Consider the following 26,519-nt stretch of genomic DNA (forward strand, 5'->3'; position numbering starts at 1 on the left):
CTTCGTCTGGGTTTAGACCCCTTCACTAGAATTGAAACACATTATCGAACGGGAGACTCCTTTTATGCATCCTTAGCGCCGCCTAGTGGAGTTTTAGCGAATCCTCAACAGCTTCAGCTGTAGTCTCAGAAATGATTTCCTTCTAGCCAAGTTTACAGGAGCTAGACAGGGCCTGGGAGTTTTTGCTGGCTTTACACAGCCTCTTCCCAATCTCATTTCCCGATATCCTTCCTTAGGTGTCAGACTTCCTCACCATAAGTCGCATCTTCCGAGCAAATCACTACCCAAACAGCAAGCAAAGACAGTCTGAGTCCTTGGCGAGAGGGCAGAACAAATCCAGACTTTATTGTCAAGGAGAGAGAAAGAGGGAGGGGGTTTGCTACATTGTCAAGCAGAAAGAGTCCATGGGGAGGGGAGGGCCAGTGGGGGCCAGTCCCCATCCCGGGTCGGCGGCTGGAAGGGCTGACCACACGGAAACCACAGAAGGGACGGGTTGGGGGTCACGCCCCCGCCCGAGTTGTGCAGTGGAGGTGTCACGGGAGGGGGCAGCCATGAGGTCTAGGAACTGGAATGGGGAGGCTACAGACGGCAAATCCTGCGGAAAGGGACGGGCCGGGGGCGGGGGCGAGGCTTCTATTGCTTTTTGCTCACAGTTTTGCGGAAGGCGAGGCGGGGGTGGGCTTGGACTGGACACCCCTTGCCCCCCTTGGTACCCCTTGGGCGATGGGTGCTGGTGAAAAGAATGGAACCCGGACCGGGGAGGAAGAAGGCGAGGGAAGGGTCTATGAGGGCATCTCCTTGGTCCCACCCAAGTGCCTGAGATGCCCCCAAGTGCTGCCCCCTGCGATGGGCCCGACTGGACCCGGGGCTGGGGCATGGTGCGGGGCGGGCACAGTGAGGTTGCAGGCGGTAAAACCAAAGTGCTTACGAGGGACCCAGGATCCCGCCTGTTCCCCTCCTCCTGCGGGAGGATGGGGTTGTTCACGGAAGCGCTTTAGTTTGGGGTAGGGGAGCCGGAGTCCCAGAGTCCGCTTATTGCCAAGAAAATCCATGTTCTCCCCCCGGGCCCCGACCATGGCTTGTGAACCCCGTTTTGTGCTAGGTTTGGAGGGGAAGGGTTGGATGGACATGGCTTTTGGGAGGGGGTGTCTCCGAGGGGGCTCGGGGGTGAGACGGCCCCCCTCTTTTCTAGGGGAGAGGGAAGGGCAGGGGGCGGGGTTCCCTGAGATCTGGGGTGTTCCCCCCCTTCTGAAGCCCCCCTCCCCCGCTACCCCTCCCCTTTCCTGGAACCCCGTACCTCGGGGTGGGGGGAAGGAGAGACCATTCAGGGAGCGCCGGGAAGAGGGGCGGGCTGGGAGCCCGGAGACCTGGGTCCCGGCTGGAGGTGGGGGATTCAATGGGAGGGGTTCAGGGTTGAGGTCAGTAGGGGGAGAAGAGGATGGGTCCGTGCGCAGTTCGGATGGGTCCTGGGGCAGGGTGGAGTAGAGGGTGTGTGATCGGTGGTCCCTGCAGAAGAGGTGCAGCTGGAGCTGGACGCAGGGACAGCGGAGATCCTGCTGCAGCGGCCATCACCGCAGCCACCGCTAGGGGGCTGGGGAGCAGGCCACCGGCCAGGGACTTGGGCAGCTCCTTTGAGAAAGTCAGCGTGCCCTGCAGCAGGCAGAAAGATGGGGACAGAGGTCGGACCAGTAGTTCAGCAAGCCCAAGCTCTGCCGGCTTGCCCAGATCCCTTTCAAGCTTTCCTGGGTCCTCCCATAGCCCATTTCCCCAGCATCCAGGCCTCACCGCCAGCTCTGCAGCGCCCCTAGGCTTCTTGTGCCGGCTCAGTAGAGGGTTGGGCTTCCCAGCCACGCCATCTCGGTGCCTCCTGCTGGAGATGTGCTGTGGTGCAGTGGGTAGTGGGCTGTGAGCTTTCAGCAAAGAGTAATCCCCAGAGGCAGGGCCATTGCTAAGCACTGGGCCATACTTCCTTCTGAGTGGTCCTTACCCAAGTTCCCTTCCTTTCAGTGGGTCAAACTATTCAGATACCCTGGGATGGATGTAGGACATACCTGTTTCAGCTGGACCTCCGAATTGACCTTGACATTGCAGATCTCACAGTGGAAGGTTCGGTCCTGGGCAGGAGCCTCTGGTTCCCCAGGAGTGGGAGGCCCCAACCGAGGGTAAGCTTTGATGGGTCCCAGCCCACTTCGGGCCTCCAAAATTGTCTTGTGCTTAGTACCTGGCCCACAGAGATAAGAGGTGAGGGCAGTGGGGGCGAAAGTGAGCTGAGGACAGGAGACTGCTTGGGAGTAGAGGACCCATACCTTTGTTATGTGCCTCAAGCTGGGACAGGGAGTTCACAGCCACCTTGCACAGTGCACAGTAGAGCAGACGCTTAGCCTTCTCCTCCTCTTCCTTGCTACCCCCAGGCAGGGAAGCTGGGACTGAAGTTCCCCCTTCACCCTTGGTTACACCCTGTCCCGACTCTGGAACACTGGGAGGGGATGGGGAGCCAGGCTGTTTCTCTGGGGATCCTGGAGCTGGACCCAGGCCATTCTCCATGGAAACTGTTGCGGAAGAAACATGGGGTCAGCCCAAATCCTCTTCATGTGGAGGCCCACCCCCATGTCCTCGAGGGTAAGGGCCCAGGAGTCAGTCCCCACCCTGTTACAACATGCATGTTCTCATGTCCTGGGCCACAGCCAAATTCTTTGCAGCTGCCACTGGCTGGGTGTGCGATTGCAATGCCTGGCTCACTCCCCTAAAGCTGAGGATAGCCAAGGGAGGCTCTTTCTACCAGGTTACCTTTGGGGTAAAGTGGGTAGGTACCCTGCCCAGCCAGGGGTAAAGGCAGACACCAAGGATTCATCCCATCATAACCTGGGAGGCCAGCCTGGGCTTCCTGCCAGGACCACCCCGTCCCAAAGTCTTGCCTGACGTTCAAGGAGGTACGCCATGGAGCAAGGGGAAGGTGCAGAGTGAGGAGGAGGGAAGTGGGGAGAGGTAGATGTAAGCATAGCAGAGGGGAACAGAAACAAGAACCAAAGAGGGAAGAAGCAGGGATAGGCTGCTCTATAATTCATGTTCCATTAAAGATGCACAGGCCCCAGGCCTCTGCACCGGGCTCTTGCTTCTGCAGGGGAAACTCTAGCACTCCCACTCTTGCTCCAACAGATGATCCAGTTTCCGGGTCACGGGGAGGGTTGAGGTGGAAGCAGGAGAAGGTGGAAGAATTCTTAACCCCTGCAGGCATGTGCTTGTCCATCCTATGATCCCTCCTTTGTGTCTCCTACTCATTCAATGACATCTTCCATCTTTATCTCCAACCACACAGTACATCCTCATCACACTGGACAGGATGTCGTAGTTTATGAAAGCAGTGTGGGTACACTATCTACCCCATATCCTCAGAAAGTGTGCAGGGACCACATGAAATGATGTGTGTAAAGCATCTATAACAATAGTAGTTAAGGAATGTTAACTGTCACCATCAAAAAACGCTTCCCATCCTTATTTCATACAAGTGCTAATAAACTGAACCAGGATGGTCAGACTCAGAATCAGCCAGAGCACAACTAGAACTCAGGCCTGGCCCCCAGATCTTGGAAGGTGTCTGTTTGCCTGTGTGTGTGTGTGTGTGTGTGTGTGTGTGTGTGTGTGTGGTCACAGTGGGGGCCTGGATCCCATGCTGGTGATACAGAGGCTTGTTTCTCATTATTTTTAGGGTGGAGCAAAAGAGACAAGCCAGACTGAGGAAATGAGGGCCAGGGGAATGTTAGGTCTCTCTGGAGTTGGCCATGACTGATATCTGATGTGGTAATCCCAGGGTGGGGGTGGCTGATATCCTTCTGTCCCCATATCCTCTCTGTCCCAGTTCCTTGGAACTAGGGTTGAGGACTGCCACCAGCCATGAGGGGAGAGGAACTGCAGAAATGCTTTCTGTAAAGCAGAAAAAGAACTTAAAGATTTTTCTTTAAAGAAGTTTCTCTTTCTTAACTTGACTCTAAGAAGTCCACAGGTCCATCCAAGCTCACTGAGGGAATCTCCTGGGCACATGGTCCTCTGTGGCCAGCACAGAGGGGCTTCATCTGGATCAGATGAAGGTCTCCCTACTCCTGGGGACGCTTGCCAGGTGGCCTCACCCTAGACCCTTGCTGAGTCACTGGGCAGTGGAGAGGACAGACAGTAGGGACTCTGTTGAGAAGAGCTGAGGCAGGGGTGGGTGGGGTGACAGGATGGAATTTTGACATCACTATGCCTGGCTCCAGGACTCACCTTGGGTGTTAGTGGGAATGGGGACTAAGGGAGGAGGAGAGAAGCAGAGGAGTTCTGGGAATTTGGGAAAGAAAGACAAAGTTCAGTTGAGAAGTGTGAGAGAGGTTCAGACACACCTGGACGAGGGGCTACACCATCCCCACTCGGAGGGATGCTGCCTGCTGGAGCTGGATCTCCTGATTCCCGGACACTAGGCTCCCTGCCTCGGGTTTTGGCAGCTTCGATGCCTTTGACTCTTCGGGCATGGCGATTACCCTTGTAGTGCGCCTCAGCCTGGCTCTTCAAGGATGGAGGAAGAACACGGAGTCTGAGATCACCTTTCATCTGCTACACCCCACAGAGCTCCTTCAGGTCTTGGGGTGGCCTCAGCAGGCTGCAGTGTGCTCAGCATTTGCCTCTGCTGTGTGGAGCCCATGCTGACACGCCTGGTTACTGCTGTGGCTCAGATGGGCTGCTCAAGCTTTAGTCCCTGGGAATCTGGACCCTGGCCTAGTCTAGTCTGTACTCCACCACCACACCCAGGACCTGGCTGATGACTCAGGCCCCCCACCTAGTCCTGAGTAGAGGGAGGGGACCTTCAAGCCTGCAAGAGAATGCTGAGCTGGGGGAGGCAGAACACAAAACTAGTTGGCATCTAAGATCACAGGTGCCTGGGTTTCTCCTCTGCCCAGGATCCTATCCTGCTCTGCTGTTTCTTTAGCTCTGTCCTGATTTTTCCTTTTAGGCCTCATTTTCCCTGGAGCCCCTGTCTGTGGACACCCTGGAGGACCCTGGACTCAAGCCCAGCTCTGGAGATGGGAGACAGCAGCAGAGACAGCTGTCAAAACAGAGAAACTTTATCGGGGAGGAAAAGGGAGGGCAAAATAGGGGAGAGCTGTCTGTTACTGACTTTCTATCCTTCCAATCTTGTTCCTTCCACCAGCAAGTGGAGTCAGGGTTGGAAGAGAGGATGCCTGGAGTCTAAGCAATGAGGCCTGACGCTAGTTTGGTTCTGGCTCCACCCACCTTACTGCCTGCCCATACCCTCCTCTCCCATTTGTGCCACCACGAAGAATGTATAATATTAGAGTCACAAGGTCACCTAAACAGGGGTAGAAATGAAGGTGTGGATGGGCCGGGAAACAAGATTGACAGGAGTAGAGCAGTGGTGTACAGGGCCCTGCTGTACAGGATGCCTGTGCATGTATATACGTGTGCTGGGTAGAAAAACAGAACATGTTTTCTTTTCACCTGCTCAACAGAATAAGGCTCTGCTGTTTTTTTCCCTAAAATTTTGTAAGAGCCTGCACCCTTACAAAGTCTGGACCTAAATAGAAATCCCAATGGAACTTTAGAGGGAGGAAATCATGAGGAAAGCCCCAGACTTTCAATGTGATTGGGAGGGAGGTAGAAAGGGGTAGAGAGAGGAAGAATGTGGGAGGTTGATATGAAGTGGAAAGGGCAGTTCAGCAGATGTCAAAGGGGAACTAGGTTCTACAGAGAGCCAGTGGGATCAAACTCAGCACCTACAGATGGAAGGTTAGAGGCCGCACACCTTCCCTGACTCCTGTGTTTCCAGGCACTCTGTGCAGGGAATGCTCCAACCCCATGGGAGAGAAGGGCCAGCCTTAGAGCATTCGTCTGCTTCCTGCCAGAACACAGAGCAAAATCCAAGCCTGGTGGCACAGGATTGTAATGGCTACTTATAAAGCTGAGATATGAAGATTGAACGTTCAAGTCCTGTCCAGGCTACAGTAAGGGAAAGGTCAGCTTGGAGGAATTTCTGAAGCCATGCCTCAAGAAAAAAAAAAAAAAAAAGAAAAAGAAAAAGGAGCTGGAAGTTGGGGTGGGTGTGGTGGTACATGCAAATGAGTTCCTGGACAGCCAGGGCTATGTAGAGAGAGACCCTGTCTCAAAAAAAAAAAAAAAAAAAAAAGCCGGGCATGGTGGCGCACGCCTTTGATCCCAGCACTCGGGAGGCAGAGGCAGGTGGATTTCTGAGTTCGAGGCTAGCCTGGTCTACAAAGTGAGTTCCAGGACAGCCAGGGCTACACAGAGAAACCCTGTCTCGAAAAACCAAAAAAAAAAAAAAAAAAAAAAAAAAGGCAAAAGAAAGTAGAGATCATGGTGGCCCACGCCTTTAATCCCAGCACTTGGGAGGCAGAGGCAGGCAGATCCCTTAGTGTGAGGCCAGCTTGGTCTACAGAGTGAGTTCCAAGACAGCCAGGACTGTACAAAGGAACCTTGCATCAAACAAACAAAAACAGCAAACAAAAGGCAAAGCAGACACTAACTAGTTTCTCCCATCAGCTTTCCAGTGACTCCTGCCACCTTCCTCCCAGGGTTCCCAACTCTTTGTTCTCCCTCAAGACCCCCTTAGTCACTGCCCCTCACTCAAGGCTACCAGCACTTGCCCTCCCTCAAGGTCCCATGGCTTCCCCACCCTACTTGTCAGAAGAAAGCGGCTGGGCTTCTTACCTGAGAATTGAAGCGGATCTGACAGACATTACAGGAAATGACTGGCCGCTTGGTCTTGAGCAAGGGTCCTCCAAAAGTGTGGGAGAGCACAGCTTTCTGTACAGGGTCCATCTGTAGATGTTGGATAGGGTGAGCTAGGAACCCCTGTACAAGCTCATTCATGACCCCCATTTCCCCACAACCAGCTGAGGTGAACCAAGGTTCTTAAGCCCTGCCCCAGGCCTCAAGGTGCCTAAGGCCTCTGAGCCTGTTTTCTGGCTTTTTCTAGCCCAATCTTCATAGCCCTGGAAGGGACCTGATGGACATACTGGCCCCATCGATCCCATTTCATAGGAAAGTAGACGTGGTCTGTCTAAGGCCACATGGTGAATTAACAGCAGAGCTGCAAGTCCGACCTGAACTCTTACTCTGACTTAACATACACCATCAAGGTTCAACTCTGTCTGTTTCTTTGGCCTGTCTTTTGCAGTGAGGCCAACCTGTCAAAAGCCACTGATAGGCGGTCCCAAAGCATCAGAGAGAGATTCTAGGGCCCCTGAATCCTTCTGGCCCTACTCTGGGTACAACTGTCTGCCAAGTGCAGCTTTTGGTGCCAGCAGACAGATTTTCCCCATTTCCCATCTCTGGACCCCACCTCATCCTAACATATTTAGGCTCTGGGTCGCTGTAAGTCAGTAGCTTCTAACAAGTAACAGGAACTTGGGAGAGAATTGGTGATTCTATTGAAGAATGGGGAAGAGGAGAGTGGAAACAGCTGATAGGTCTGAGGGAGCCCAGGACCTTCTGAACCTTCTCTTCACTATCAGCATCAGCAGGGCTTCAGGACAGAGCTGTTGGGCTTGGAGGGATTGGGAACCTTCTCTGCTCCACCCTGGATCAGCAGATGTCTTTGCAGCCTCCTGCCGAGAGTTCACATGAGCAGTGAAAAGGACAGGCTAGTCTCTGAGGCCTTTGGATATTAAGGGATACAGCTAAAGGGCCAAAGGCACAGAAACAGCTACCCTGAGCAGTTCTGCCCCTCTCCCCCTGGTGGCTAGGGAGGGGAGAGCCTGGAATGCAGCCAGGGTTACACAGACTAGGTGTAGTTGGGATGTCTTAGAACAACTCAGGACTGAAACCTTATCTTTCAAGGGGAGAGTATTAAGACATGTTTGCTGGTGACTCAGGGGTCCCTAGCAATTCACTTGAACTTTTCTATGTGCACAGGTTTTAGGGTTTCCCATGAGACAGTTTGAGGGACAGAACATGAATCTTCTCCTTATTTCCCCCAGGAGTCTCTATAGCTGGTTGAAGTTACTATCAGGAATGGGGCCTCAGGGTCCCAGTGAACTGAATGCTGACCTATGTCTGTTCCATTTTGGTAGTAGTGGATGTTAGAGCCGAGCCATGAATGAGTTATGATAACCTGTGTGACAAGTGTCAGTCTCTTAGCCTGCCCTTGGCCAGAAGCAGCCCCTTTTAGTGGCTGTCTTCACCTCCTACAAACTTCTTGAAAAATCCCAATCACATACAGGGAAAAGTCAGAGGGGGCTGGGGGGAGAGGGAGAGGAAGGAATGTGTGTGTGTGTATAGGTGTGGAGCCATGCGCCTTCCATCAGTGAGTGAATGGGTGAAATGAGAATGACAGCCACACACTGTATGTATCATTTGAAGATCAACATTTCTTCACTGGGGGCTTTGCTGACACTGCGGATGGTCAGGTTGTGTAATCTTCAGCTGTGTGTTTATCTGCACAAATGTATGATATGTTTGGCAGAAAGAAAGTTGGAGACAGGCTTTAATCAGAGAGGGGAGGCAGATTGCTGCTCTCAGCTTCTAGCCTCCAGGCTTCAGTCCTTCTTTTTTCAGAGACATCCCCACCTAACTCTGCCCCAGGGTTCTTGTGAGCCCTGGGCTTCCTCATATACTGGGTGGGGAATGGGAATTCCGCCCAAACAGAAACCTAATCTGGGCCAGGAAACCTAAGTCGTATAAAAACAGTAGGGAGAGAATAGGATGGAGAGGAGAAAGGAGTCTCCAGGTTCTGTCTGTACCATCACTCCAGCCAGTTCCCAGGAAGGCCTAAGGCCAAGAATCCCAAGGATGAGTTGTGGGCTGATTATCCCCTAAGAGTCTAGGTTCCACCCCAGATCCCTCCTCAGGAGTAGTTTGGGGAGTGGAACAAGAAATGGAGGGAGCCAAGCCAGCTTGCCCCACTCTTTCTTCCAGGGACTGAGGAGACAGCTGGTTGAAGGTGAGGGCTCGGGCCCCAGTGCCCAAGTAGGTGGAATGTGAGCCACTGAGGTGTTCCTCTAAACCAAGGTCAGGAGGCCCCGGTGACCTAGATGAAGGCTCCCTAGGGAAGGGTGGAGGCTGGCATCTCTGAAGACCCATTTCATTCTTTGAGACCCTTCCCTCCGATACTAGTCTAGACACACCCTGGCAAACTCTCCAAAGCAGTCCCCTCCCACCTGCCCTCCAACAGTGGTGAAGGGGAAAGGCTCCCTGAAGCTGGGCGAAAAGAATCAGGCAAGGAGGGAAGGGCAAGGAGGAGGGAAACCAGATCAGGAGCAGGAGGGGGCCTGCTATGATTAGGTTTCCTTTCGCTGCCCTTTATCGGATGGAACCCACTGCCCCTTGTTTAACCACCCACTTCCCTACCCCACCCACCCCTCAAAAGAAGGCGACAGGAGAAAGGGGTGGAATGGCAGGGATGGAAAGACCTGAGGAGCAGATAGGACTGACAAGGGGCAGAGGGAGCTGAGGGTGTCCAAATAGCAGGTGGGAGTTGGTGGGGAAGGGCTGCCGGGAAGAGGCCAAGGCAGAAGAGAGGTCTGGGCAGCATGGTGATATAAAGGTAGGTGTAGGACCGATGGCAAGTCTGAGATTTTGGGGATTCCAAGGACCTGGGAAGCAGAGGCTAGCGTATCCAACAAGGTGGCAGTAGTCGGGGGCGCCAGTTGGGCTCCAGAGATCGGTGAGGGCCGCGCCGCGTGGGGGATGGGCGACTGCCGAGGACTGGGCGAGAGGAGAGGTGGCCGGCCCCGCAGGGCGGGCGGGGATGGGATGGGGGGGCGCTGCGGCAGCCGCGGAGGCGGGGAGGGAGGGGCTGGGTGGCTTACCCTGCGAGGCCCTGGTGGCCGCGGCTCCATGGCCCGGGGCAGCAGACCCAGGCAGGGGGTGGGGGGGTCCCGAGCCTGGCCGGCCGGGCGGGCCGGAGACGCGGCGCTCGTTGCCCGGGCGGCTCAGGGCTGTGAGGCCCGGCTGGTTGGGAGGAGGGGAGGAGGGGAGGCGGTGCCGGTCGGTCCGGAGCCCGCCCTGGAGGCGGGGCCGAGGGCGGTCCGGGAACGGGGGCGGGGACAGGGCACAGGAGAGGGAGGCCAGGGGGCTCTGGCAGAAAAAGCTAGAGACCGCGACCAGACTCTGCTTTCAGGAAAGGCCTTGTTCCGGCCCGGGGCCTCTCGGTCAAGCGGCAGGGGCATTGACCTGATGACCTCGACTACCAGCATTTGGATTCCTTCCTGGGTCCAGTGACCGCACCAGTCCTATGCATGACCGTGTTTGTCTAGCTCAGACATTGTCCTTTCTTTCACCCTTTCCACCCTGCTCCCTGCCTCTATGCTGACAGCTTTTCCTATACAATGCTTCCCCCAGCTTTCTCTGTACATAACCCCTGTGCCCCTGCTTTTAACAAGTCACTTCGCTCACGTGGGTGTAAAACCAAGCCCGGGTGAGGAAGATTCTGGGCGACTTCTCTGGTCAGTGGAGCCGAGGGCTGCCTGAGCAGAAGCGACCTCAGAGTGGTGGACATTGCCACTTAACCTCTTTACCTCCTCTTCTGGGTTCTCCACCTGCCCCAGAACCAGGTTCCCAGAGCTACGCTTCGTGCACTTACTGCCCTCTGGTGGTCAAGTGGGGCAGTACTGAGAAGGCCAAAGACTTCCCCATGGCTAGGACACTTCATTTTGCTTGGGCAAGGCCTCCACCCATAGTGCCCATCCTACCCAGGGCAGCGACCAGAGAGATAAGTGAAGCTAGATACTGGTTTGAGAAAAGTCGACTCTGGGAGACAGTAATGGATGTCCAAGGGTAAAGGCAAACAGTGGACTGAGCATGGAAAGAATGAGGGGAGATATTAATGCACATGTCTGAGGGGCAGCAACTGTTCATGTAGGAGAGAAGAGAGATACTAAGCCACAGGGAGAGGCTGCCATAATTCTACCACCACCACCACTTACTGTCGATTGAGCCCATGGAATGTGCCAGCTCTGCACTGGGCTCTTTGCTTGGATTATCTAATTTAATCATCATAACTGCGATTTGAAGTAAGTACTATTATTATCTTTACTTTATAGATGAAGGAACTGGGGTTTAGAGAGGTTAGATGATTTGCTCAAGGTCATAAGCTAGTAAGTTGCTGGACTGGGATTTGAATTTAAATCTGAGCAGCCTGACTCCAAAGCCATGGACTTAGCAGCTGCACAGGCCTTCTGAAGGTGGCTGGCTGTGCAGCGTTTCTGCAGTCCTCATTGCTCTGCAGAATCTGAACTGTCATGCAACCAGATACTCTCTCTTGTCCTCTCCACCTCTACAGAGCAGACTTACCTCCCTAACCCCTCCAGCTGCTGTTCCCACTACCCAATTCAGCTTATTTTTCAAGGCCACAGCTTTGGACATCCAAACTTCCTTTTCCTCCTTTCCCTTAAATAACAGTGATCAGGTGGCAAAACTCGGAACGCTAACTCTGTGCTAGGCATTATGATTTTGTAATACAATTCACAAGGTCTTGTAGACTTGTACTATTACTGCCCCTGCTCCCATGTTTGTTTGTTGGACAGTCTTACTAGGTAGCCCAATGTGTCCTTGAACTTGTGATCTTCCTGCCTCAGCCTTTTAGGAGCTGGGATTACAGGCATGTGCTGCCAGGCCTGACCAATATCTATTTTACAGTTGGTAAATTTAAGGTTTGGGATGCTGAAATGATTTGCCTAAGTTTATAAAGCAAGGAGTTTGCAGCATCAGTTCATACCCTAGAAATCAGACGCTAACAGTGGTGCTGTTTGCCACCCTGCTGCACTCCCAGGTCTACTTACACTCACTGCTTTATTGCTATGATTTACTCACTCCTTCTGAGGTATTGGGGCTTGAACCCATGGTCTCACACATATCAATACTCTACCATCACTGAGCCATACTCCCAGGCTTCCCTCTTTGTCAATGGTAAAGTTTTACTTTAGTTCAGGCTGGCCTGGAACTCACCATGTAGCCCAGGCTGGCTAGAAATTCATGAATGCTGAACCACCACACCTGGCTCCAAACATATTTTGAGGCACTCTCTATCTTATGCTTAAAAAGGGTGTGTGTGTGTGTGTGTGTGTGTGTGTGTGTGTGTGTGTGTGTAGATGGCTTACAAGGCAAACACCTGCTGCTAAGTCTGATAACCTAAGTTCAATTCCCAGAACCTATGCAATAGAAGGAAGAAAACTCAGTGGACAGGTGGGAACTAGTTCTCACAAGCTTTTCTCTGACTCCCACATGCATGCTGTTGTATGTATGTACACATTTCCACCCCCGCCCTTACAATAAATAAACAAAATGTAAGGCTGGTACGGTGGTGCACACTTTTAATCCCAGTGCAGGAGGGAGAGGCAAATGGGTATCTGTGTGTTTGAGGCAAGCTTGGTTTACAGAGTGAGTGACAGACATGTTAGGTTTATATAGAAAGACCTGTCTAGATAGATAGATAGATAGATAGATAGATGTACAGACAGACAGACAGACAGATAATGTAATAAAAAGAAGAAAGCTTGGTGGTGTAGTAATTCATGCCTAGAATCCCAGGACTCAGAAGCCTGAAGTATAAGAATCTTTGTGAGTTGGAGGCCAGCCTGGGCTACACAGTAAACCTGCCCCAAAAAACCAAAAGAAAAAAGCCTCATAGTCTGGACAGGGAGATTCAAATTACTTGGGAAGCAGAGTCAAGAGGATCTTTACAAATTTGAGGTTAGCTTGATCTACAATCTAAGTTCCAGGTTAGCCACTAGCCAGGACACTGTCTCAAAAATCCAAAAATTGCCAGGCAGTGGTGGCACATGCCTTTAATCCCAGCACTTGGGAGGCAGAACTTTTTGAGTCCCAGGATAGCCAGGGCTACACAGAGAAACCTTGTCCCCTTTTCTCCCCAAAAAGCAAAAAATAAAAGGGTGGCCAAGACAGCTTAGATGGCATAAACACTTGTTACCCAAGTCTGAACACCTGAGTTCATTCCATGGAACCCACCATGGAAGGAGAGAACCAATTTTCAGGAGCTGTCCCCTGGCCTCCATGTACACAACACTAACATACCTTAAAAGCCAAACAACAACAAAATAAGCTTGATAAAGCAAAACCATTCAAAATACAAAAGGGTTTGAAGTTGACCCTCTGTGTTCTGAACTCCAGACCTGTGGGTTCAACTGATGGTATATAGAAAATATTTGAAAAAAAAATCATGGCTGTATTAAACATGAACAAATTTTTCTTTAATATTTTTATTACACATATTTACGTGTGTGTGTGTGTGTGTGTGTGTGTAGACCTTTTGTGTATACATTCATGCCACAGTGTGCTTGTGAGAATCAGAGGACAACCTGTAAGAATCAGTTCTTTTCTTTGACTATGTAGGTCCGAGAGATCAAACCCAAGTCCTCACACTTGGCAGCAAGCACCTTTACCCATGGAGCCATTTAGCCATCCCCAAACTTTTACTCTTGTATCACTATTCCCTAAACAATACATTTGTGGTGGGTACTATAAATGACCAGAAGCAATTCAAAGTATAGCAGATAAGCAGGTTATTTGTAAATATTGCATTACTTTATACAAGGGACTTTACCATCCTCAGGCTTATCACTCCTGGGGTCCTAGATTCAGTACTCACGAATGACAAGAGATGATAGTAAAATAAAAATTACATCTTGATGGCTCAGCTGAGGGAATCACTTGCCAGCAGGCCTAACAACCTGAGTTTGATTCCTGTATCAAAGATGGCAGGAGAGCATCAGCTCCTAATCTCTCTTCTAACATCCACATTTGCATTTGCACTCACATACACAAATAAAATAATAAATATTACTGATAAAGTATTTTTAAATGAATAATTATTTCATCTGCATGTGTGTCTGTCTATACACTATATGTACCTGATGTCCCTGGAGGCCAGAAGAGGCATCGAATTCCCTAGAACTGGAGTAATCAATGGTTGTAAGCTGGGAACCAATCAGGTCCTCTACAAGATCAATAAGTGCTCTTAACCACTGAACGTCTCTCCAACCCTGAATAAGTAAATATATAAAAAGCAAAAGCAAAAAAAACAAAACAAAACAAAACAAAACAAAAAAAACCTGCCTCAGAGCCAGGTGAGGTGGCACATGCCTTTAATCTCAGCACTAGGGAAGCAGAGGTGGGTGGATCTCTGTGAGTTCTAGATCAGCCTACTATATCTGGTGAGTTTCGGGTCAGCCAGGGCTACAAAGTCAGACTTCATCTTAAACAAACAAACAAAACAAAAAACAAACAAACAAAACCCCCACTAGCTCTCAGACTTGAGAGATGGTTCAGCAATTAAGAGTGTGTGTTGCTTTTCTAGAGGACCTGCGGTCCGATCTTAGTACCTACATCAAGTAGATCACAACAGCTTGTAATTTCAGGTCCAAGAGGATCTGGCACCTGCACTCAACTGCACGTGCTTACACATGTATAAACATATTTTCAAATAATAAAAACCAATCTGTTCTTAACTGCAATTTCTCCATCCCCCCACAGAGTGGCATCATTTGTGATGTCTTGGGTATCCGTCCTATTGCTACTCCAGCACTCATATATAATCATCTCCCTCTTTTAGGTTTTTAAACACTACCTGGTATTTTATACCTCGCTCTTTTCTTTTTTATTACATTTTAATTTCTATATTTTGTGGATGTGCATGTGTGGGAATAAGTTCTTCCTTCTACCATATGGGTCCCTGGGGTAGAACTCAGGACTTCAAGCTTTCTGGAAAGCATCTTTACCCACTAAGCCACCTTGCCCCGCATGACCCCCTCAATTTTGTTCAACAGTCTCCCTCTGTAGACCAAGCTGGCCTTGAACTTGTAATCCTTCCACCTTAGTTTTTCCTTTTTATTTGGCTCCAGTCCTATGCCTCAGCTGGCATTACAGGCCAGTGCTACCAGGCCTATAATTATTATTTACTTTATTATCATATGGGGGCATGTGCACATATGGTGCACATATGATGGCCAAAAGATAACTTGTGGAATTGGCTCTCTCCTTCCTTTTATGTAGGTTTTAGGGATTAAACTTGGGTCACCAGGTTTGCCCGGCAAGTGCCTTAGACCCACTAAACCATCTCTCCCACGTCCATCAGCTTTTTTTGAGATTATCTTGCTAGGTAGCTCAGGTGTGCGTGGAACATAACTTCCTCCCTACTTGTGTCTCCCGAGTTCTACAGTTACAGGTGTAACCACCATGCCCAACTCTTTTATTATTATTAATTTTTCTTTTTTAATGTCAATCCTGAGTTTGAACCCAGGACTTCATGCATCACAAGCAGAAGCTGACATCTGAGGCAGCTGGAGAGATGCTTTGGCAGTTGAGTTCCTGATACTCTACCAGAGAACCCATCACCTGAGTTCCATTTGTAGCACTCATGTGAGGGCAAGCTCCAGGGACTGACACCTCTAGTCTCAATGGCATCTGTATTTATGTATACACACCCACCATGTACACATACCAAAACTAAAACATATTTTTTAAAGCCAGACGGTGGTGGCGCACACCCTTAATCCTAGCACTTGGGAGGCAGAGGCAAGCAGATCTCTGAGTTTGAGGCCAGCCTGGTTTAGAGAGTAACTTCCAGGACAGCCAGGGTTACACGCAAAAGTCCTATCTCAAAAAACCAACCTGGGGGCTGGAGAGATGGCTCAGTGGTTAAGAGCAGTGATTACTCTTCCAGAGATTTTGAGTTCAATTTCCAGGAACCACATGGTGGCTCACAACCATCTGTAATGGCATCTGATGCTCTTTTCTGAAGACAGTGCCAGTGTACTCATATACATAAAATAAATAAATATTTAAACAAACAAACCAAACAAAATCAGAACCCACAAACAAACAAACAAACAACAAAAATTGTCTTAAAAGAGTTCTACTTCTGAGCTACAGCCTCAGCTTGCCATGCTCAGGGTTTTAACTAGCTCCACTGGAGGCAGGTACTCCATGGAACTGTGGGGGTCAGAAATTCCAGTGTAGGGACAGCAAGATGGCTGAATAAAAGTGCTTGCCATCAACCCTAACACTTTGACTTCAAGCTCCAAAACCCACAGTGGAAAGAGAGAACTGCCTCCCGACCTTGTTCTCTGACCTTCTCACACATTGGCACAAGAGTATCGCCTGCCACACAGAGACACTAGAAATAAATAACAGTAAAGAGAAAGAAACCCTAGGCTATAGCTGGATGGAGTGGCAGGCATATGCCTGCAATCCCGACCTTACAGAGGCAGAGGCAAAAGCCAGAGGAACAAACAATATAAGAAACAAAACATATTTACATGAGTGTACTAAAGATGAGTCTCAGATGAGTCATTTGACCTCTATGTTTCTTCTTCTATAGATGGGGACAATTCCTGGGCTGCTGAGCCTGAGAATATGGTATTTAGACAGAGGACAGCATTCCCTGCCCTTCAGTTCTAGTTACACCAGGTCACTTGTACTTCCCTAAATGACTCTTTTTAACTATTGTTTCTGTGAGATTTGATTCAATCTGAAATGATCTTTCTTCGTTTTCTCTTATTTTGCTTTATTTATGAAGTGTTTTCCTGGGGATATATTTTTTTTTTCTTTTCTCTTTTTCTTTCTTTTTTTGAAACAGGGTCCCTTCATGTAGCTCTGGCCATCCTAGAATTGAATACTATGTATACCAGGCTGGCTTCAAACTCACAGAGATCCACCTGCTTCTGCCTCCCGGGTGCTGGGATTAATGGTATGTGCTACTAAACCAGGCTTTGTAACAAGTATTTTGTCTGCATGTTTGTATGTGTCCCACATGCATGCCTGGTGTTCTCTGAAGCCAGAAAAGGGTACCAGATCTCCTGGGGCTGGAGTTACAGATGGTTATGAGCTGCTGTGAGGGTTCTGGGAATCAAACAGAGGTCCTCTGAATGGCAGCAGAATGAGCTATCTCTCCAGCTCTTCTCTAAGGCTGCTCGTACCATCCTGTGAATATTCTGTGTGTTGTGACACATGTCTGAAATTCCAGTACTTGGGGGGCTGAGACAGGAGAATCCCTAAGAGTTTGGAACCAGTCTTGGCCACATGGTCAGCCCTTATTTAAAAAACAAAATAAAGCAATACAAAATAAAAGCAAAAATCATGAGTCCTTGTCCCAGCTAGATTAAGCCGTTTTCTTCTGCTTGTCTTTATCCTGCTTAACTCCAGTTGGCTCTTTAGATCCCCCTACACCCAGAAGATTTGTCTTAATATCCCTTGTGCTCCCATGTAAGCTAAATGCTTTCAACATGGCTCTTCATCTGGGTTATAGTTAACTTGCTATTTTTCCTGCTAAAACATGGGCTCCCTATGGGCAGCGGCCAATTGATTCCTATGCCTCAATATAGTATATGCTCAGTGCTTTATTATTATTATTATTATTATTATTTTTTTTTTTTAAAAAAAGTCACATTCCAATTTTTTTTAAAGATTTGTTTATTTATTATATGTAAGTACACTGTAGCTGTCTTCAGACACACCAGAAGAGGGCGTCAGATCTCGTTACGGATGGTTGTGAGCCACCATGTGGTTGCTGGGATTTGAACTCCGGACCTTTGGAAGAGCAGTTGGGTACTCTTACCCACTGAGCCATCTCACCAGCCCCTATTATTATTATTATTATTATTATTATTTTGGTTTTTTGAGACAGGGTTTCTCTGTATAGTCCTGGCTGTCCTGGAACTCACTTTGTAGACCAGGCTGGCCTCAAACTCGGAAATCAGCCTGCCTCTGCCTCCCGAGTGCTGGAATTAAAGGCGTGCGCCACCACTGCCCGGCTTATTATTATTATTATATTGCTTTATTTTAGGCAATACTGGGAATTGAACACAGGGCTTCACTCATGCTAGGCAAGTTATTTACCACTGAGCTAAATTCAAGTCCCTTCACCTACTTTTTTTTGAGACAAGGTCTCATGAATCTCAGGCCTGAAACTTGTTATGTGACTGAAAATAACCTTAAAATCCTGATGTTTTTGCCTCTACCTCTTGTGTACTGAGATCGCATCCTTATTAGTGTTTCTGTGACAATATTTATAACCTTCCTCCTGCTTTGTGGCATACATGCCTGTCTCCCAGTATAAGTTCACTGAGGATAAACTGTCTTCTGTTCACCCTACTGTTCGCACAGGTCTAGGACAGTGCTATTTTTAGTCAGTGCTAGGTTCCCTCATCTGTAAAGTTGAAGCTAATATCACCAACCACCCCAAAGGATGCTGTAAAGGTTGAGATGTGACAAACACTTTGTGGGAGTCAAAATGCAGTACAGAGGCTGCTTTAGATTTCTAGGAGGCATTCGGAGGCTGCAGCTGTGAGCTGAAGATCTCTCACTCTCTCTAGACAGGGGGTCAAGTATGCCAGGCTGAGGATGCCCTTGAACTTCTGATCCTCCTATCTTTCCCTCCTGAGTGCTGGGGCTACAAGTGTGCTCCCCCGCACCTTATTGATGCAGTACCAAGGATCAAACTCAGGGCTTGTTTGAATTACATCTTAGGCATATACTGTGTCAACCAACATCTATCAGTTACTAAATGCTTCCAAGCCTCAGCTTCTGAGCCTATTCATCAAACAGAAATGCAAGTGTCTTCCTTGCTAAGCTATCCCTGTCAGGGGTAGTTTCAGACCTCCCCAAGGGCTGAGCCCTGGACTCATCCTTAGCTCTTTCTTCTATTCTTTCAACACCACTTGGTTACCATGGCAGGTCAATATTTCCTTGAAAGCATCTCACCAGTCTTTCCTTCTCTTTCCCATTCTTACCGCCCGTTTAGGCTTGTAAGGCCAGACAACCTCCTCCAGATTTGTCCCCTTTATTGGCTGCCACAGTTTTCTTCCTGAATCACAAGTCTTACCAAGGCACTCCTCTGCTAAAGAATGGGAAGTAGCTCTGTTTCTTTTCCCATTAAATCTAGAAGACTTCACCATCCCTCCAATAACTGATAATAAACTGATCCTACCCACCCAGCTGTGTACTCTGGAGAGCTGGAGATGGTAAAAAATAAAAGTAGAGGTGTAAGCCCGATGCTCAGAGTTTGATCCCCAGGACCCACATAACTGCCCTCCACACTTGTACAATGGCATGTGTGTTGTGTGTACCAGCACGCACACACACACAGGCATACACACAAAGAAAACCCTCACAGCCGTGCTTCTTGCCCCTTGGCTCTTTCCAATCCCAGCATCCTCAGCTCTTTGACTTCCTACAGCACTACCACCTAGGCCTCCTTATTCTCCGTATGGCTGAGCACTTCACCGAAGGATGAGTGGAACAGAGCAGTGTCTGGGTAACAGAGAAAACTTAGCACACAGTCTGTTTTCATTACAGTTAGTATAGCATCAGAGAGCCAGCAATGCTTTTGCCATCCAGTGACTAGACACGAGGAACACAGGGGGGTCACAGGAAGTGAGAACGAGGTAGGCTTAGAAGAAGAGCACAGGGGTGGATTGGGAGTGAGGGGGTTTAGGGGTGTGGGGCAGGAGAGACAGACAATACTCACTGTGCTGTAGTTGCTGAAGAGGCCCAGGGTTGGGGCTGGCTCTAGTGGGAAGGGCAGGATCTGCTTGAGGTCCATCGGTGGCTGCATGATGGGGGGCTGCCGGAGCAGAGGGAGGGGCCCTGCCCGGCTCAGGCTGCCTGAAAGGCAGAGAAAACATTCTGTGGGGTAGGAAGACTGAGCTTCGGAACCCCACCCAAATACACAGTGCTACTCCCTAGCTGAGGCTCCCATACTCAGAAGTGTGCCCCCAGAGCGTACACTTGTGTGAGCCATATATACACTTCCCTTGCTGCTGCTGCTCAAGGAGCAGATCCACTGTGGGCCTGGGGACAACAGGCTGGTCTTCCCTAGGGGGTGGTTTTCACTTCCCCCTTCTGCATCCTCCTTCCCCAAGCCCTTCAGGCTTTTTACAGACCCAAGAAAGGCCTAGACCTCCTCTGCAGACAGCCTACCTCTGGATCTACTCAGAATCCTAGACTCCTTCCTCTGGTCTGGAGTCCTTTGTGTGTCTGAAGGTTTGTTGCATCCCCAGATCAGAGTCAAGTGGGTGACTTATTCCACTGTCCAGAGGTGGACAGGGAAGCCTGGATTCAGAGAAAGCTGCTGTATCTGGCTTCCTAAATTACGATGCTGTTCAGGTCATAATTCCTGAAAAATTGTTGCCACCTCTGGGTGCCATTTGCTCTGATCCTTCTGTAGCCCCCTCATTCCCACCAGACCCCACTGTCTCAACCATGGGGCAGGCTCAGTTCCAGCTCTGCAAGAGGAACCGTAGCCACCGCCTCTGTGAGAGGAGGGCTTGCATGTGACCCCAAGGGGAAATGAAAGTTCAGCCAGCCATTCAGTACCACCCCACAAGTCTTCTCCTCCCCCTGGAGTCCTGGAGGAGGCTCCACCAGGTTCTAAAGGACCCCGCTTAAAGGACTCAGGACCCTCAGGTTTTCCGCTGGTCCGGGGGGCTTCCTCCTGAAGCAGTTGTTATCAATCAGTTGGGCAATTCCTGCTACCCTCTACTACTTCAGCACCCTCTGCCAGCTGCAGGGGTTTCTGGCACAAAGGCCAGACCAAGAGACTGCCTGCCTGGCCCTGGACCTCCCTTGACCTTCTTAGGGTAATGGGTCCCCAGGATCCTTTCTTGTTCCTCCACTGACTCACCCCTGTCATACCTTCTGTAGCTGGCACTTGCTGCCCCCAGGCAGTGGCCTGGCCCTGGCCCCCTAGGGGCCTGGGCCTGACAGCGTCCCCTTCCCTTGGTTCTGCCCTCTGCCCCCTTCCTTTACCATCCCCCTCCCCCAGCCCAGTCAGTAGAATCAGCCAATCAGAGTCCTGGAAAAGTGGGGCAGAGGGGAGGGCGGGGGAGCAGGGATTAGGGGAATCTGAGGAGAGAGGGAGGGGGTGGGGAGGGCTCAGGCACAGCTGGGGGTGGAGAATGAGGTCCAGAAAGGTCTGGAGGGGTTTCTTCCACCCAATGCCAACACTGGAGGCCAGTGTGCCTGAGGCAGACAGGGGTTAAGGCTGCTGGGAGCTTGGTTTCTAAATTCTAAGGCCTGAAGGAGAAGCTAGGATGTTTGCCTTTGGCCTTTGAACTGTTGGGAGCCTAGCATTGCCTTCACATTTGGGATGGTGTGTGTGTGTGTGTGTGTGTGTGTGTGTGTGTGTGTGAGAGAGAGAGAGAGAAAGAGAGAGAGAGAGAGACAGAGACAGAGAGACAGAGAGAGAGAGAGAGAGAAACAGAGAGACAGAGAGAGACAGAGAGAGAGACAGAGACAGACAGAGAGACAGAGAGAGACAGACACACAGAGGGAGACAGAGAAGACAGAAACACAGAGAGACAGAATATGTGGGAAAGTGGCAAAGGCAGGAATAGGTGACTAGAAATGGAACAGACACAGAAGAGGCTAAGGATGGGAGAGTGGAAAAGGGAGTTTAAAACCTGACAGGCAGAATGCAGAGCTAGATGAGGACAGGAAGACCCTGGGGCAGAGACCATAAGGTGAGAAAGATGAAGGTGAGGACAGGGACAGACAGACTGATCATCTCCTCCTTCTGGTCTGTCCTCTCAGGCCTCTCCTCTGTGCCCCACCCTTTCTCACTGCCTGGCACATCAGGGCAACCTTAACGAGCCTCAGGAATGGTGAGAGAAACCTGAGTGCTCGCTCTCAGTGTCCCCTGCTCCCACTCCCAGCAGCTGGTTCAGGGCTGGCACTTCCACCCCACCACTTGGCTCCTTGACCTTGTCCCTGGCTGTCAACTCTCTAGGATCCCACTCCCAAATCCATTTTAGAGGAGGGAGACAAGTTCCAGAAAAAGCCACAGAGAAACACTCAAAGAAGGTCTATGTACCAGGCAATGAGCCGGAGTCTTATCTGATGCAAGATGGGAGATGGGGCAGTCTGGGAAATGGCTTTGAGTCTGTGAAGTAGCCAGGATTATTTCTTCCACTCAGCATGTGAGGAGACTGGGACTCAGAGAGGTTAAAAAACTTGGCTGATGCCACACAGCCTTAAGTATCCAGGGCTGAGAATCAAATCAGGATCTGTCGCACTCTAGCAAATTCTTCCTCTGTTACATCGCTCCCAGAGGGCTCTCATTTAACGCTGAATCGGAGGGCTGAGCACAGGCTCGCATCTGGTTTAAGCAGAGAATGGGGAAAGCAATTCCTTGCTTTTCCTGGGTGTGGAGTCCTCATTTAGCTTTACAGGGGGAGAGATGGAGGAGAACAGACAGAAGCCACTCAGCTCCCTGTAGCCTGGAACGAATGTGGAACAGGGTTGGGGTGAGAAGAGAGGTGGGACAAAGGCATGAGATGAGGACAGAGTGAGGGGAGTCAGGGGGTGGGCAAGTGGTGAGGGACTATCCCCGGATTCTCATGGCTCTTCCACTCTGAAATCTGAGGTGGGAGAGGGGCAGATGGTATCTTAAGAATTGGGTGAGCAGAAACAGGGCTCTTCAGGGCTGGGGCTGAGGCTCAGTGGTAGAGCACTTGCCAAGCCTGTAGGAGGCTCTTACTGCCCTCCCACTCCAAGAAAGCTCCAGGGCTCTTGGTTTGAAGCCTCAGGCCCATACACTGTTTTCTGAGAAAAATAATTGCCATTTTTAAAAGCTTATTGTTTTCTTTCTCTCCTTCCTTCCTTCCTTCCTTCCTTCCTTCCTTCCTTCCTTCCTTCCTTCCTTCCTTCCTTCCTTTCTTCGAGACTATAGTCCTGGCTCTCCTGGCACTCAGTATGCAGACATGCAGACCAGGCTGACCTTGAACTCACAAAGTTCTGGGAGGTGTACACTACCACAACTGGCAATTTGTTTTTTTAAAAAAAACTTTATTTTTATGTGTACCAGTGTTTTGCCTGCATGTATGAAAAATGTACTGTGTGTATATCTGGTACCCCCGGAGACCAGAAGAGGGTGCTGGATCCCCTGGAACTGGAATGAAGGGTTGGTTGTAAGCTGCAATGTAGGCATTGAAACCCAACTCAAGTCCTCTGCAAGAGCAGCAAGTGCTGCTAACTGCCGAGCCATCTCTCCAGCCTCCAGAGGCTTATTCATTGACAGGACTTTATATAAACAGTCTCCCATGAGATGGTTTCACTGTGCACTAACTGGGCGAGTAGCTGGTTCCTCTGCCTGGTTCAGTCTCATTTCTCATCTGTCAAACCAGAACAACAGTACCTGCCTCCCAGAGTTGATGACAGGATTGGACGAGTCTGTGTAAAAGTGCTGGCACGACACAGCAAGCACTCAATAAATGTTTGCTGAATAAATGAATTCTTTTATGATAAATGACAGTTGGTTCAGATGGCAGGTATTACTAGACCAAGGTCACACCAGTTAGTGAGGAACTTGAATGGGTCTCACAGAGTAAGATTTTTTTAAAAGCATCATGTTTTACTGGGTAGACTGGAGAAGAAAAGGGAGACAGGGAAAGAGGAAGGGATTGAGAAGAAGGAACAAATCCAAGGCTTTTGTTTTGTGGGAGGTGAGGGCTGCAGCAAGGTTGGAGGAAGAGAAGGTTAGGTGGGGTTGGGAGGAGTTAGGGTCGGGCTGGGGCAGGCGACTCTAGAGCGAAGCTCATTAGAGTAATTACCTCCAACAGACAGAGCCCCACCCTCACTCCCTGGGGGATTGTTAACACGTTCTATTCAAGACAGTTTCCAAGGGTGAGCTTGCAGACTCTTGGTTCGAACCCACCTGTCCACCTCCAAAACCCCGTTTAGCCCTGGGTACTTTTTGCATTCAGTCTCCCACAGTCAAGTCATATCTAGCTTCCTTCATCTCTGTGAGGGCTGCTCTTTTCCGTCCTCCCCTAAAAGGTCTGGCCAGGTCCTGTGCCATGGCCCCTGGGCTTTCTTTGGTGGGCTGGGCAGGCTTGACTTGGAGAATAGGAACAGCTTGGGCGGAGTCTGCTCTGGGAGTGGCTCATCAGGGTAGGGCGGGAGTGGGGAAGGTTTTAGGGTAGGGCTGTGAGTTAGTGACTGTCTCACTGAGGTGAGACTGAAATCTTGGTGGTGAAGGGACCTCATGAGGCTAACTAAGAAGGAACCAGTCTCTGAGATCGAGATTTCATCTTTCACCACCTCTGTTTTCCCTCGGGCATTTTAGCTTCTTCCTCAGAAATGGCCAAACTTAGGGTCAGGGTAGTGGAGAAAGGCTTGAACTTTTGTTTCTTATCCTTTTGGTCAAGTCCAGTGAATCTGTCCCCTCTGCCTCAATTCCTTCATCCTGGCAGAAGGCAGGCAGAGAGCTGGAAAGGCTTTGAAGTCAAAGATGAAAGAGACAAGGGGATGATTGTGCACAACTAAAAACACCAGCCCTAATAACCTCGGGGTATATGTGGGTGGGGGTGGGGCTTTGAGGGAGGTGATGCCTAGAAAGGGAGGGGCTTATTGCAGAGCTTTGGGAAATCTTCCCAACCTGATCAGAAGAACCCTCCCTTTCCAGGCTTCCGCCCCTCACTAAACCAGGGTCTTAGACAGTGGCAGCCTAGGAGTCTGAACTCAGAACTACCATCTTGAACCCTGAGGCCCTGATTCTTATGTGTGCTCTAATTTTGTTTTGAGCTAGGTTCTCACTCTGTAGCCTAGGCTGGCCATGAACTTATTCTTTAGCCTCGACTCCCAATAACCTCCCCCAACCTGCTGTGATGATAGGCATGAGACACCACATACAGCTGAGCTGGGCACAGCCATCTCAGGGTTCCTCTAGGGCTGCCTTGTAGAGGACTCAGTGACCTTAGCATTCAGACCCGAACACCTCAGTATGATTCTAAAGGTGAGTCTTGAGCACTGGCAGGCAGTTTCCTCCCTCGTTGGGATTTAAGGGGATGAGAGGAAAGCTAAGCTGAATGGGGGCACCACTAGATTCCCACCCCCTGTGGACTTGGCAAAAGGAGGGAGTTAATTATCATGTCCTCCAAAGAGATGGCTGGGGCCAGTTGGTGGCAGGGTCCAATGTCAGAGAGTTTGGATTCAGTCTTCTTGTGGCTGGGTGTTGGCAGGGGTCTTCCAGGCCTGATACCTAGTTTAAAGTGGCCTCCAGACCAGGGCAAACAAGGCTTAGCCTGGCCTACTCTGGGCAAGCAGGCTATAGCCGCTACAGCTGGCCCAGGATACAGCTAGAGTACAGGAACACAACGGTAGGCAGAATGTGGAGCCTGTGTGTTAGGGTCCTGAGTCTAAACTGTGTTGAGGTGTCTCCCGGAATTAGAAGGCAGACCACCTACTAGAGACAGCCTTGGGGCAGAGGGATTTAAATAGCTATGATGGTTGGCCAGCTGGAGGGAAGCAAGGCATAAAAGTCGTGAGAGAGGCTGAGACCACACAACAGCTAGATGGAGGAAGGACGCAAGAGTGGAGAAATGGGCTAGGAAAGATACACAGTCACTGGAAAGAAGAGAACACAGGCAGAGAGTCTTGGGAGAGGGATGAGGACACGGGATATAGTTCAGCATAAGCACAGAGCCAGGTGTCCTCAGTGGGGGCAGGGAGACCACAGGTGTCTGAGAGTGGTAGGGGGCTTCACAATAAACAGGGCCCTGGAACCGGCCTAGCCAGGGTGGAGGTCAGAGGTCAGAGCAGGCCCTGCACTGCTGTGGCAGCAGGGTTGAGGGCAGGGGCTGCTGCGGAGTCCGGAGTACAGCTAGGCCCTCTCCTCCCCCATCCCTGGGGCTCCCTTCCCGATGTAGGTCATGAAGATGGGGTGGCCAAGGCTGAACGGGCTGGCTGTCAGAGCCCAGCGGGACTTCCCTTCCCCCCACTCTGACTTTCCTTCTCTCCTTGGTCTCCTGTAGCCCCCGACCCACGGCTGGGGTGGAAGGGAAGAAGGAGGAGAAGAAGAAGGGCCCAGGCAGCCGGCGCAGGGAGAGAGGGGCAGGTCCCGGCGTGTCGGGGCAGGATGGCTGCGGAGACAGGATCTAAGCCGCAAGAGCCCGGGATGGACAGTTTCCCACCCGCTCTTCTACCCAGCCCCCTTATCTTCACCCGTCAGGTTCCCACCTCCCACCACACTCACCTCGAAGCTACACCCAGCATCTTCTTCCTCCGCCCCCCACTTCCTCCTTTCCCTCTTATCCTGGGCCCAGAAGGCTGTCGGAGTGGCTAAGCCAAGGGTGGGGGAAGGCGCTGGAGGTGACGGGTCAGAACCTTTACTCCAACTCTACCAGGCCAGGACCAGCCCCCTCCCACAGTCTCTCCTGCACTGTCTTATAATATTCATGAGCCTCATGAATACGCAATGTTCTCATTATGGGGCGGGGGTCTCGCTCTCTCGGCCTTCCTTTTGCCCCTCCCTATGTTACCAGGAGAAACCGCAGCTAGGGGAAGAGAGGAAGAGGGGACCCCAGATGTGCAGCCAGATGAGGGGGGAGGGGGAATGAGTGGCAGACCGGCGGCCGCAGTCACCGCGGTGCCGAGGTGAGGGAGGGTGGGGGTTGGTGACCCAGTGAGAAGGAACCAGGGACCCGGATCCCAGAGTCGTGGAGACCACTCACCGAGGATCATGCTGGGGACCCTGGCTCCCGGGGTTCCGCGTCGTTCTG

General features: G+C 50.6%; 1 protein-coding gene across 7 annotated transcripts; it reads right to left on the reverse strand.

Annotated features, from left to right (window-relative positions):
* Window positions 1–319: 319 nt before the first annotated feature.
* On the reverse strand, window positions 320–26,511 carry Zfp385a (zinc finger protein 385A). 7 transcript variants are annotated; one of them, NM_013866.2, is made up of 8 exons: window positions 26,472–26,511; window positions 19,490–19,626; window positions 6,715–6,825; window positions 4,374–4,536; window positions 2,307–2,549; window positions 2,052–2,221; window positions 1,786–1,881; window positions 320–1,650 (listed from the first exon to the last, which is right to left on the reverse strand). In NM_013866.2, exons 1-8 carry the CDS (start codon window positions 26,479–26,481, stop codon window positions 1,420–1,422), a joined length of 1,161 nt encoding a protein of 386 aa, NP_038894.2. In that variant the 5' UTR covers window positions 26,482–26,511; the 3' UTR covers window positions 320–1,419. The 7 variants fall into 7 exon arrangements, with proteins under 7 accessions (NP_038894.2, NP_001343556.1, XP_006521116.1 ...); NM_001356627.1 differs by lacking the exon at window positions 26,472–26,511 and adding an exon at window positions 20,656–20,763; XM_006521053.4 differs by lacking the exon at window positions 26,472–26,511 and adding an exon at window positions 19,942–20,645.
* Window positions 26,512–26,519: the final 8 nt, after the last annotated feature.

This window comes from Mus musculus, chromosome 15 (genome assembly GCF_000001635.26).
Source record: "Mus musculus strain C57BL/6J chromosome 15, GRCm38.p6 C57BL/6J".
Lineage (NCBI taxonomy): Eukaryota > Metazoa > Chordata > Mammalia > Rodentia > Muridae > Mus > Mus musculus.